Source organism: Rissa tridactyla, chromosome 7 (genome assembly GCF_028500815.1).
Source record: "Rissa tridactyla isolate bRisTri1 chromosome 7, bRisTri1.patW.cur.20221130, whole genome shotgun sequence".
Taxonomy (NCBI): domain Eukaryota; kingdom Metazoa; phylum Chordata; class Aves; order Charadriiformes; family Laridae; genus Rissa; species Rissa tridactyla.
The window spans coordinates 25,021,297-25,034,725 of record NC_071472.1 but is presented as its reverse complement, the minus strand read 5'-3'; the positions used below and the strand labels follow the sequence as shown (position 1 = coordinate 25,034,725).

Below are 13,429 nucleotides of genomic sequence, written 5' to 3'. Positions count from 1 at the left end.
CATACGGCGTGAGTGTGGGGCGCGGCCGCGCGTTGCATGATGGGAGGTGTAGTCTTCGGGGGACGACCAGACGCATCGGCGGCGGCCGCGCATGCGCCCTCCCCTGTGGCGGGAGCGCGCGCGCGGGCGCGCGGGCGGGGCCCGTGACAGGGCCTGGCGGTGTCGGCCGAGAGGAGAGCGGACACCGGCGGGCCGTATTTCTGCGCGGGGCTTCGCTTCCTTCTCCTCTTTGGCTTCCCGGGCGGGTGAGGCCCCACGCTGGCCCCCGCAGTGCCGGCAGCGACGCGAGTTAGCCTGGTGCGGGCGCTGATCGAACTGTATGATTTCAACCCTTAGCCGGGAAGGCTGATGGCCATAATCACTTCAGCGAGCTGAGGGTGAAATGTAAAAAAGCCCGATTTGCTGTGATTGTCGGGCTAGAGGCGAAGTGACCCATGCTAAATCTGCTTTGTGTGGATGTCGGCAAGCGGAATTAGGTCACCAGGTTGATGCGGCACTGTACATGAGCAGGCTGCTTCGTTGTGCATGCTGAATGGCATAAAGCTATGGCAAACCCAAACTGCAATGAGTTACCAACTGGTAATAAGTTGCTTTGCTGTTCCCAGCGTTGGAGTCCTCAGCACAAGAAAGATGTGGGCCTGTTGGAGTGGTCCAGAGGGGGCCATGAAGATGATCAGAGGGCTGGAGCACCTCTGCTGTGACGACAGGCTGAGAGAGTTGGTGTTCAACCTGGAGAAGAGAAGGCTCCAGGGAGACCTTGTAACAGCCTTCCAGTACTTAAATGGGGCCTACAAGAAAGCTGGAGAGTGACTTTTTACAAGGACATGTAGTGATAGGAGGAGGGGTGATGGCTTCAGACTGGAAGAGGGTAGATCTAGATTGAATATCAGGAAGAAATTTTTCACTATGAAGGTGGTGAAACACTGGAACAGGCTGCCCTGGGAAGTTGTGGCTGCCCCATCCCTGGAGGTGTTCAAGACCAGACTGGATGGGGCTTTGAGCAACTTGGTCTAGTGGGAGGGTTGAAACTAGATGATCTTTAAGGTGCCTTCCAACCTAAACCATTCTATGATTCCCCAGCTGGCCTAAATTAATAACTATATTGCCACTTGTATATCCTGTGTAAACATACATCAAGTTTTTCAACCTTTTTTTCATAATTGCTGAACTAGTGCTGTGGAATACTATCTCAGACTGCTGATCTTCAAAACTGTGCTTACCAACACAGAATTGATATGGACAACTCATATAGTTCAAGTAGAGCATGTGTTTACAACACTCTATGAAATTAAGTTCTTGGAGCAGTAGCTGTCAGCTCCAGAGAGGGTTAAATTTTCTGCCATTATAAATTGGAATAGTTTATTGACAATCACTGGATCTACAAACATTTATGTCTGGTGAGTATATCTTCTGAACTCCTGCTGATGAGCGCTGGAAAAAGACTGCATTTGCAGTCAATCTCTGTCAGGCTGCAATCCTGTTACATATCATAAACTGAACAGGTTGGTTGGTACTTTGCTGGGATAGCTCCCAGGAGAACTTCAATTGCTGCAGGAATCAGTGTTGATTATTTACTCCTCTCTAGTCTTCCATATGAGTCAGGGTTCATACTACACCTTAAGAAAAATTAGAAAAACTGTCTGTTGTCTAGATGGCTTCTGATCATTGAGTAACCCCCATGCATTTCATAAAAGTATGGGTGTTACCATTCAGAGAAACTATAAGTGAAACTGTCAAAGAAAATTGTATGATGCGCAAGAGAAGGGGTTGCATTTTTTTTCAGAGGTGGAAATATGAAGATGGTAGTAATGAACTTCCACAAACAGCTGTCTTATTTGAATTTATTTGCCAGAATTTTCTAATATTGCTTACAGTAACGTGTGCAGCTCAGAACAGGAATGTGTATTTTATTTCTGTATTTTACATATGCTTGTTGTTTGGCCATAAAATATCAATTTTGTATTTGAAGCTTTCCAGTAGTGTTTTTCAAGTTTACATTTAAACTTGTGAATGTAGGAGCCAGATATTTCACATTTGTGATGAATTTATCCAATTGATTTTTGGTAATAGATCTTCAACACTGAAGTGTGTTTCTTGGTGCGGAACCTACACATATCTGCTGAAGGTCATGTTATTTTTTACACTAGTCCTTCATTTTAGAACACAGAAACTACAATAGCTAATTTTTGCAGCATTGACATTGCAGCACTGACAACAACTGACATCATTGTAAATGATAGCTGTAGTTTTCAAATAGCTTGTCTTCCTTTTGGCTGCGATAGAGTTAATTTTCTTCTGAGTAGCTGGTATAGTGCTGTGTTTTGGATTTAGGATGAGAATGATATTGATAATACACTGATGTTTTAGTTGTTGCTAAGCAGCGTTTATGCTAAGTCAAGGAATTTTCATCTTATCCATCCCTGCCAGCGAGGAGACTGGGTGTGCATGGGAACCTGGGAGGAGACACAGCCAGGACAGCTGCCCCAAACTGGACAAAGGGATATTCCATACCATATGATGTCATGCGATAATAAAACTGGGGGTGCGGCGGTTGCTCCTCGGGGACTGGCTGGGCATTGGTTAGCGGGTGGTGAGCAATTGCATTGTGCATCGCTTCTTTTATATATTCTTTTATCATTATTATTACTATTGTTTTCCCTTCCTTTTCTGTCATATTAAGCTGTCTTTATCTCAGCCCACAGGTTTTTACCTTTTTTTCCGATTCTGTCCCCCACCCCACTGGGAGGGGACTGAGCGAGCTGCTGTGTGGTGTTTAGCTGCCTGCCAGGATAAGCTACAACACAGCTCTATCTGAGTCAGTTTAGCAGCGACACACTCACTGACAGAATGCTAACTCTATACAAATACATTTGTGATTTTAGCAGTTACTGATCTCACAAGTAATTGCAATTTCAATTTAAATAATCTGATACATTTTTCATCAGCTGGAAGGCTCATGAGGTGTATGGTGGGAGGACAGGTTTGAGAAAGCATACTGGTTGTAGACATTTGTGAGTGTTTTCTTCTCGCCTCAGCTTCCTGGTGACAGCATCTTTTGGTATAGTGGTCTCTAAGAATGTCGAGAAGTTATACTGTGAGGTGGACTCTCTCTGTATCTAGGACTGGGAAAACAGCTTGTAGGGGATTTTATGCACTCATCCTATGCGTTGGGTCCAGGATGAACACGGCTTGGTTAAGACGTGAACACCAGATTTAACAGTGATTGTGTGCCCATGTAAACACAATTAGTGTATTACTGAGAAGTTATTTTGAGACCTGTAAAGGAATGATAAAGATACATCAGGTCTCTGCTGCAGGAGACTCCTGGGCAGGAATCCAGACTAAACACAAGAAGATATAATTTAATTAAGAAGAGCCTCTACTTTTGTCTTTTGGAGAACATTAGACTTCTGTGCTGCCTGAATGAGAAGAGGGGTAGATAGCAAAGGCAAGTGGGCCCTCACCTTGCCTTGTCACCTCATTGCACTGCTGGAGAAGAGTGATTTGCTCTGGAGCATGAGCCCAAAATTTATGCTGGAGAGGGTAGTTCCTTCAAGTAACTGCCACCACTGCACTCTCCTCTCTAGCAGTGTGAGAGACTGGGAAAAGGCAGCTGGCCTATCTTCCTCCATTAAGGCTCCATTTTAATTTTCTTTTTTTCTAATATTTCAAGAAAATTAGAAGAAAAAGAAATCTTAATGACTTACTGGAATTGAAATAATCTGGAAGAGCTCATCCCATAATATGAAGATATAACTTTTCTGGTATCATTTAATAGTCTGTGCTTTTCCCTTAGAAAATTTGCTGCATCGCTAATATAGGTTTCTCTCTGTCCTTCTCCCCCCTTTCCTATTCCTGCTAGATGGACATGTTTTTTTTTTTTCTGTTGTGTCAAAATAAGGTGATGGTGAATGATGGGTCCTTTCTGAGATGAGAACACTTTTGCAATCTGGTAACCTTTGCCACAAAACACATATACTAGTGAATGGTCCAGCACTTAAGAGTGATTCACTACTAAGCATTATAGAAAATAGGTTTACTAGTTGAAAAATTCCAAGGCAAGTTCTCCTTCCTCAGTGTGGTCTGTGTAGGGTACTTTCATTTTGTTTCTATTATGTGGTTAAGAGAGGAGATAATGAGAGCTTCTTAAGGGATCCTGTAATGCACCAAAACCTGTACTAGTTCTAATGGTTTTAAGAGCGAGTATGAAAACCACCAAGAGATCGGCCAAAGGGAACTATTTTCAGATATGTTGTATGCCAGGCTATATTCTACCCTCATTTTGTGCACCTGTCTCCCATTAACCTTCATGGAAGTTTTGTGTATCCATCAAAGGGAGAATGCGTTTGAATATTTGTTAAGATGATAACAGAGTTTTTTTTTTTGTGTATGTGTTATGTTAGCGTTATTAGCCAAAAAGGTAATAGGACAAATAAGGAGGAAGAAAGTGTTCACTTTTTTCAGGGGCTTTTTTTACTTTTCATTAGGAATTAAATTATTTTTCTGTCTGTAAGCAAACGGGGTATTTTATGTAATCTTAAAGTATATTTTAGACTAGAATTAATAGGAACAAAAGCACACTAAAGTACTATTACTAAAAATGAATGCATTTTTCATCCAGTGGCATCAAATAATCTCATTCTAGAGATGTTAAATAATTACCTATATGAAGTAATTTGTAATTATTTACAAATGAAATGAGGGTGTTAAAAAGACTAAGTAACAAGACCACAGGGATTAGAATTTAGGATTCCTAGCTTCCGGACTTCTGTTCTTACCATAAAGTAATATTTATTCTTCTGTAACTGTTAACTGTAACAGGTAACTTTTCGTGTTTTCACATTCTTTTGAGAATTAGTTGAGTCACTGACTCACAGGATCAGTCAGTTCTGTTCAATAAGGACCAGGTGCCACGGAGTCATTTTACTGCTCACAGGAATGCAAGTAAAGGTAGAATTTGTTCCTCTTTTGGGGTTTTAATAAGAAACTTGCTAACGTGTTGGAAGAAGATCTGAAAAATTACATGGAATTAAACCATAGGGCAAACACAGAAACAGCAATTTTTGGTATAAATTTTTTATCAGAATATCTTCTACTTTTCGACTTAAATAATTCTTTGCTTTTAACATAAGTTGCAAGGCAGTAGGTAGTTGGAAATGTATTTATTACTAGCAGAACCCAAGCTCTAGGCCGTACTTATAGAACATCTGAGCAGAAAGGCGATGGCGTAGCAAATCTCCTGTAACAATTACTACAGCCATCTGGTTTATAGTAAGCACCTTGCTGGAACATATCACAAGTGGCAGAGGAAAGGCAGTGAGAAGGGACGAGATAACAGGGATGTGTTCCATGTCCCAAACAAATCTATAGAGACTTGGTCCAAACTGGAAGTAGCCCTTCTCTGGCTGAATATTTACCAGAGTATGATAGAACTTCATTCTCCCTGTTCACAGAGGTGATGTGCTAACAGTGGTGTTTAAGCCTTATATAATTTGCAATGTTTGTAAGGGGATTTCCTGTGCATCTTGCAACAATTTTTTTGCAAGAAAACTTCTGTTGTGAAAATCTGGTTGGCTGTCAATGGAGGTTGTTGCAGCTAAACTGAATTTGAATTTCATTCAGATTTTTGTTGCATTTCAAAAATGTTAAAATCAGTTACTGAGAATCTGCAAAATTTGTGTGCATTCCTATGAAAAAGATCATAGAAAAAACTTTTAAATTCAAAACACATATAATGTTAGTAAGCATGATTTGGATAGCTAAACACAGTGCTAATGTTAGTTTAATGTTGTATACTCCAAACAAACAGGATTTCCTTTGATTTATTTATAGATTGGTTTTCTAGACAAACAAATCATATTGTCTTAACCTGTTTGTTGTTTTTTAAAAAATCAGGATAAGTTTGATCCTTCTACTTTGCTTGAACAAAATTTGATCACATTAATATCATGTTATTTAAGCTATTTGACAAGTGGTTTGGATTATGTTTTCTTGTGAAATAGTCTGATCTATGCAAGTAGTTTGTTTAAAAAAAAATTACAAAAGTAATCTGTTCAGGTTTGAATGTTACATCGTTCAATGCCCTTGATTACATGAGTGCATCTGTATTAAGACAGAAAGAGAGAAAAAACTGCAAAAGGCCTTCTGTAAGGCTTGTAAATGGAATATATACGTGTGAACTTGTATAGACTTAAGTAAGTGTACATCTTTCCCATGACACATGATTTTAAGACTCAAGAAAAGCATAGGACAATGAAATGCACATATTATATAATGTTAGAAATTTAAACAGCTGCTTTTTTCAGTTTTTTAGAGGCTGAGGGAAGTATATAATTTCCTGCAAATAAGGTATATATTGCTGGTATGTATGTGTATAAGTGGATACTCTACCACTGGCAAATTTTTATCCAATAAATGAGTTTAGCCATAGGCGTCATCACCGCAGGTCATGATGGCTGTCAGTATTCAGTTTTCTGTGAGGTCAAATCTCTCATTTGCGTCAGAAGAAGTTTTAAAAGATATGAGCCTGTTTGTCTCAGAGAAAGCAGTTTGTGTTTTTAAAATTTTGTTAAGTTTGCTACTGTAATCTCTTCTGTCTGGATATTAATAGGAGGTTAGACAGCTATTATGTGTTAAAGTACACTGATTCTGTTAAAGCAGGTTGAACTAGATCTCTGGGTGTCTTTTCCAAGTCTGTGTTCTTACGGTGCTGTGAGTACAGGAAGAAAAAAAACAACCTGATGTAATTCTTCTTATGCAACACCTTCTTTTGAAACAGGAATCTGGAATCGTGTGCAGCTTTAGTAGTTTTCAGTCAAACTCTGCTTCTCTGCAAAAAATAAACAAATGGGAAAAAAATCAATTCTTCAACTACATTATAATTGTAGAAAAATATTTTTATAAAATCTAAATTCCGTTTCATTATAATAAAATATTAAACATATGTATATAGCTGGGGACTTGCATTTATTTTACAGGAAATAGAATATGTTCAGATATTCTTCCTAAAAAAAAAATCTACATGTATGATTTGGCAGTGTTTGTTCTGCATTATGTATACAAAGCAGGGTCTAACTGCTAAATCTAATTTTTTATAGCGATATGACAAAAATTAAACAACATTTTTTTTGTTAGTATTGTGTACGCTAATAGTGCTAGCAAGCTCCAACACATATTTACAGATAAGTATGTAGGAGCAAAATGTACTTAACAGCTGTTTTTAAAGTCAGTGGAAGTATGTGATATTTAAGCAATACTCTCATTAATCAGGAAAATTATTTCTCATTTCACTATAGTTATAAAGTATTATATATTTTCTTGCTATTCATTACCCTAAAGGTGGCTACAATTCAGGAGGGAGGAAAAAATCCATTATAGATGCTTGCTTAATTCATTGTATATCTCCACAGACTGTTACTGACCAACTGTTGTGATCTATTTAGAACAGCCATTTAGAGTTCAAGATGAAGTAAAAAATACAGATACACTAGATTTTGTAATTTTATGTTTATCATTTTTATGTTTACTGATAAATCACACATTTTGCAGAATTTGTTTCTCTGAGAGAAAGAAGCTTGTGGCTAGTCCATAAAACAGTTCGTCTTAAAAGGGACCATTTTGCCAGCTATTGTCCTTGCTCTGAAATTGTGGGGGCGAGTGACTTAATGTCTTTTTCACCTTGGTATCAAAGGAGGAAAAGTGGTCCTTTGCCGCCAGTAGTTTTTGCCACTGGTTCCTAGGTCTCACAGACATATCTTTATGTTCTCTTAGTTTCAGTTTCTCAACGTGTCAAATTAACCGTATTTATTTCAATAATGATATTTCTTACAGCTGTGCGAATTGATATTTGAAAGGAAGCTTTTGGAATGGAAGGCACCATATATAATTTTGAGTGTTATTAAAATCACATCTGCATGGCATAGACCATAACTTCTTACTGACAAAGAGATCAACACCTGAATCATGCCTGCTTGATTTCAGAACTATTCTTTCTGCCACATTTCATAAGGTGACAGAGTGACCCTCATGACACAGGTATAAAGTAAGGGTGACAAATATTATCCAGAGTTTTACAGGCATTAACTGAAAATCAGCCAGAGACATTCAAGTGACAGTTAAAAAATTCCCTTCCAACTCCTCGTTCCATGATCAACTCAGAAGAACATACTAGTTTTTTTAAATATCAAATACTGTTTAGAAGTAAACATTTTAAATGACTGCAAATTCTAAATTTGTAAAGTTAAAAGATGGCTTCTATAGGGTGGAAATTTCTATGGGCCATTGTTTGAAGTCCTGAAATGTACTAAAGCAAATTTCATATTTATTTCCATTGAGAAGGCAAATTACTTTTTATAGAAAAGGATCAAAAGCAGCAGAGTGGATATGGTATGTTAATAATAGGTGGGACAGTGAGGGTAGAAGAACTGATGGGACACTTAACGGTTCAAGGAATTCATCGCTTTTCATTTATGCTGGAAAAAATGTAAATTATGTCACCCTCGCCTCCTAGTGCAAAGTTATCAGACCGACATCACTAAGTGATATCTCTGACATTAAAATGACTGGAATGTTATTTCCTTCTATTCTTTTCTTTTGGAAATCTTACAATACCTTATTGCAAATGAAACAAAAATTCAGGTATAATGGTGTAAGAAACAAAGATCTGTCTGTAGTCTCACTGCTGGATTATTGCCGTTCTATCTCAAAGCTAATTGAAATCCAAGATGTTTGTAGCAAAGCTGTAATGAGACACTGACAAATACCTTTCTGCCCCACTGGAAATGTAATCTTTCTATGTAACATTTTGTCCTGGCAAATTCCATCTGCAATAGGACTAGCCATTTTGCATTTGAATCAAGAAGGTCACTCCTTTGGATCAGATGATACGGTGTACGCTCCACTTGCCTTTAGATGAAATTGATCCTTTACTGTGTTGAACATAAGACTGTGAATTTTTTACACCTAATTATCTTATTGTTTCATCTAGATGTATTTGGAATGCTAACACTACTGCCACTTTTTGATCTTTGCATATATGAGTGTGACAGTTCTCTTAAAAGGCAGTTATTCCCTAGCTGGTAATACATTTTAAATATTCGGTTGCATTTCTTTTCTAAATAAAGCAGAGTAAGATCACAGTGTTTCATTTATTGGTAATGTATTTGACCGTTTGCTAGAACTGAATATTTGGTAACATTTTCCTCACTTTTTCAGCAGTAAAGCAATAGTTCTATGTATAATTACTCAAACTTGTTTGATTAAACTTAAATACTTCTAAATGCCTAGAAACTAAACTACGTATTCAACATTTTACTCTTTGTTGAGCAAAAAAACAAAATGTTTTACTCATAAATAATCCCACTGACTTCAGTGAAGAGAGACACCGTAAACCTGAATGGCAGTTGCAGAGTGTTTGCTCATCTTCAGCATTGAAACTTTCATTAGCTTTCTTTGCAAATGTGTCTTGTTATTTTTTTTTTATAATATAAGGTAAATTATACTGAGTATATGTACAAAATCAGTAGTTTTTACCTCTTTTGTTTTGACATGAATATATGCTCTTAGCACTTTCACTTCACTTCAAGTGTGTAGATATCTGTACAAAACGAAAACGGGAAGAAATCTCTAGCTATGGAAGGGATAATGTGAAAGGCATAAATAGCAGCTAGTCTCTGCAGGTATGAAGCTGTTCTTATTTAAATCAATGGAAATTTCACTGCTGACTGCAGCAAATGCAGGATCAAGTCCTCAACTCTCTAAAAATCAATTATATGCATTCTTGATAGGCTTTCATGCCTTTGAAATTCTGTCTCTAAATTACTGTTGGAGACCAATCAATTAGATATTGGAGTTCATTTTAATAAAATAAATTCCACAATGTTGTGTAAAATTAAAGGAAATGCTTTAACTTACTGGCTTTTTATTTATCAAAAAAGATTAAACTATATCTGGGATTGTTAAATCACCTTGGTTTATTTACTGAAACATGTAGGACTCAACAGAATGCTGATGTGACACTTCGTATATTTGAATTGTTCCTGCACTGTGACGAATAGTGCTGGTACTAGGAAGCTGAGAGATGAGAAATTGCTATGTCAGGCATTGGACTGAAATACATTTTAAATAGACTTTTTATATGGTACTGTAGCAATTGAAAATTCTGATTCAGTGTCTGCTAAGAAAATGTTGGAAATGCTTTTAGAAGTTTTTTAACCAATACTAAATTTGCCAGTTCAGTAATAGTGACTAACCCAAAAGAGAATCATTAAGGAAGATTAAGCAATTTTTAATGTAAAAACTGTGGCTTATTCTGATTTGGATTTATTTTGACTCTTCCATTGTTCACAGGAGATTTGGTGATGGCTGAAGAGTACATGACACAAGCTGGCAGGTGGTACGGCACAAGGTTTGCATAAAGCTAATTTTTTCATTTCTTATTTCTCATCTGCTGTCTTTCAGGCTCAATAATCTGTTTCTTTAAACTGTGTGATTGTTAAATGTTACATTGACCATGAGATCATATAATGTCGTGTTACTATTATGCTACACTGTGCTGTGTTTACCTAGAGAAGAGCATATTCTTTTGAAATCTTAGCTAGTTATATAGCTTTTATAGATTTAAAATTATGTTAACATCTGTTTTGTGTAATTAAGATACATTTTAATTGAGATATTACAATACATTTATGATTATATAAATTAAATTTATGTCATGTAGGTAATATATCAGTACATGCATATAGTGTGTATATTAACATATGCATAGTTAATATAATAAAGATTGAGGTTATTATTAGTTTTATTTAATAAATTCCAATAGTGAGTCAAGTCAAAAGGTGCTCTAAATACCTGATAACTTTAACAGATCCAGAAAGGAGAGAAACTTCAGGAGGAATTTCAGAACAAAAAAAATTTTAAAGTGGTGTTTGAGGAGTTACTATATTACTTATTTATAATTAGGAAGGGAAAAACATAACAGGTTTGAATGGAAATTATGAACTCTTGTAATTTGTAAGTATTTAATAAAAACAACTATACTGGTATATATTTGAAAGCCTGATCCTCAAAAACTACTGAGTGCATTATCTTCAAACTAAAAATGGTAAAAATGTGTCTGTTAGTCTGAGAACAAGCATGAGAAGTGTTGGCCTAGGGGTAGTTGTTTTGAAAAGTTATTTTAAGCTAATGAAAAGAGGTCATAGAATAAAAGTGCCATTTCAACCATATGTGTATAATCAAATCAGCTAATGCAGGAGTGCATTCTGGCAAGAATAAATAAGCATTGCAAAGCCTGATATGGACAATGTGTAATACAGAAATGTATCCAAGTGAGTAAACATCACATGAAGGATTATCTCTACTTGTGAAGAATCCATTCCAGCAAGAAACTGAACCATGGACTACTCCATCTGAAATTTGTAGGACTCCCTAGAGAGCTAAAAGGGAATCTGCAGATTCTGAAATCAGTAAGCCAGAGATCTCTGCACTGTACTGTAGTGCACAAAAGTACATGTTCCCCAGATTTCCCTTTTGAAGAACTTCTTTCAGAATACTAATCAGACCTTGGTGTTCTGAGTTTTTAGAAGTATAGCTACGTTCTCTTTGCTGTTGCTTTGCATTTGAATGCAAGACAAAAAAGTTCTGATTTTCTAAATGTTCTAAAATAAGAACAAAAATATTGTGATATTCTGAAATGGCTTGAAAGGTAAATAGAAGGTTCTAAAATGCCACCAAAAGTGCAAGCTTGCAGTAATAACAGTAACAATAGGAAAAGAGAAAGGATAAGCATTTAAGGAGAAATACTTTATTCCATATTTAGCTTGTGGAAATGTGGAAAGAGACTGTCCAAAGCAAATAACAGGAAGACAACCAGGTCTGTGAAACTAGGTGTCAGGGGCCCGGGGATGTGTGGAGGAAGAAATTTCTGAGGCTGCAAAATAAAGGTGTGAGGTATAAATCAGAACTGATTTTGTACTGAAGGACCTGCCAAAATGATGGTGTTAGAATATATTGATGCAGGAACATCCTACGTAGATTGCATAGGTCTCAAACAACTTCCAGAACACCATACTAGACCACTCCAGAGCAAAGAAATTATCCATGGATAATGAGTTTAAGGGAAAAAAGATTTTTATATACCTTTATTAATATGGTATAGAAAATAGAAAGAACTGCTGAACAAGATAATGACAAATTGGATGCTCTTAACAAGATTATTAACTATGTGAGTTAGGGACGATGTTAATAACATATATATAATGCCTGCCACAGAAAAGCTTTTGTACTTGAAGCCTTGAGTGTAGCAATTTAGAACATATGTTTTAGCAGCTGTAAGAGAGATAGTAGATAACTAAGTGCGGATAAAATAATGAAATTATTATTTCTCGCAAAGTGGCTCTGAATTTTGGTGACCAAGGGGTATGATTTTGGGGGTTAATTTTGTAGCTAAAATGAACACCAAGAATTATAATTACTTCAGCAATCAATTATGGATGTTCAACAGTTTTAAAAAAAAGTCCTGACACATCTCAAGTAGACACATATAAATGGACATATGCAAAGTCATCAGTACCCTTTTGTCGTGGTTTAGCCTCAGACGGCAACAAAGAACCACGTGTCGCTCGCTCGTGCCTTCCAAACACAGGAAGAATCGTAAGAAAAGGCAAGACTCTTGGGTTGAGACAAAGGCAGTTTAATAGAACAGCAAAGGGAACAGGCAAACAACAACAACAACAACACGGATAGGGGAATATACAAACGCGATTACGGAACCGCCGCTCCCCCTACCGCTCGCCGCTCGCCGGCCGGACCCGGGCCGCCCCAGCCCGCTTTTAAGCAGCAACTTCCTGCCCCCTCCCCCGGCAGCTCAGGGTGGGCGTGGCTCACATGGCATGGAATACCAGGAAAAGTTAACCCTATCCCCACCGGAACCAGGACATTATCCACCCCTTATTCCATACCATCTATGCCATGCCCAGCAGGTTCCAATGAATTGCCACCACTTTCCCCTGTTATATATATATATATACACACATATAATACCCTTAGTTTATGGGTCATCCCTCCAAAGTGTCCGTTGAGTTCTTTTAATCCACGGCTTTGGGCTCCATCTGTTAGAACAGTCCCTCAGGGCAGGTGAGATGCTGGGTGGTGCTGGTCTGTTGCATGCTGTATTTTTCGGAGCTTGTGACTGGTGCACCTGGTGTGGCTCATGCACGCAGTCTGTAGGCTGAAGATGTAGATCTTGAGGAAACTGCTGGGCGCCGGCTGCTGAGATCAGTTCTTATCCCATCACCCCTGTGCCTTACTTGTAGTACAACTGATAGCAATGAGGACATACAGTGACAGTGTTACTTAGCAATTAACAGCACACAATCTGATTCATTGGCTATTCTCGCCCAAAATCAGATCTCCATGAGGTACACATCGG

At 37.7% G+C, this 13,429-nt stretch overlaps 1 protein-coding gene across 5 annotated transcripts in view; it reads left to right on the top strand.

The window, feature by feature from the left end:
* Positions 1-161: 161 nt before the first annotated feature.
* The window catches only part of METTL8 (methyltransferase 8, methylcytidine), a 118,124-nt gene continuing 104,856 nt past the window's right edge, over positions 162-13,429 (top strand). For 2 of the 5 annotated variants that reach the window (XR_008467596.1, XM_054207937.1), the window contains exons 1-2: positions 164-1,397; positions 10,348-10,405. Coding sequence is in view for 4 of the 5 variants with exons in the window: in XM_054207937.1 (XP_054063912.1) it covers positions 1,391-1,397; positions 10,348-10,405 (65 nt within the window). In the remaining variant the exon portion in view is untranslated. Of the gene's footprint in view, positions 1,398-10,347; positions 10,406-13,429 lie in introns of all 5 variants that reach the window. The other 3 variants (XM_054207929.1, XM_054207940.1, XM_054207938.1) reach the window with 3 other exon arrangements.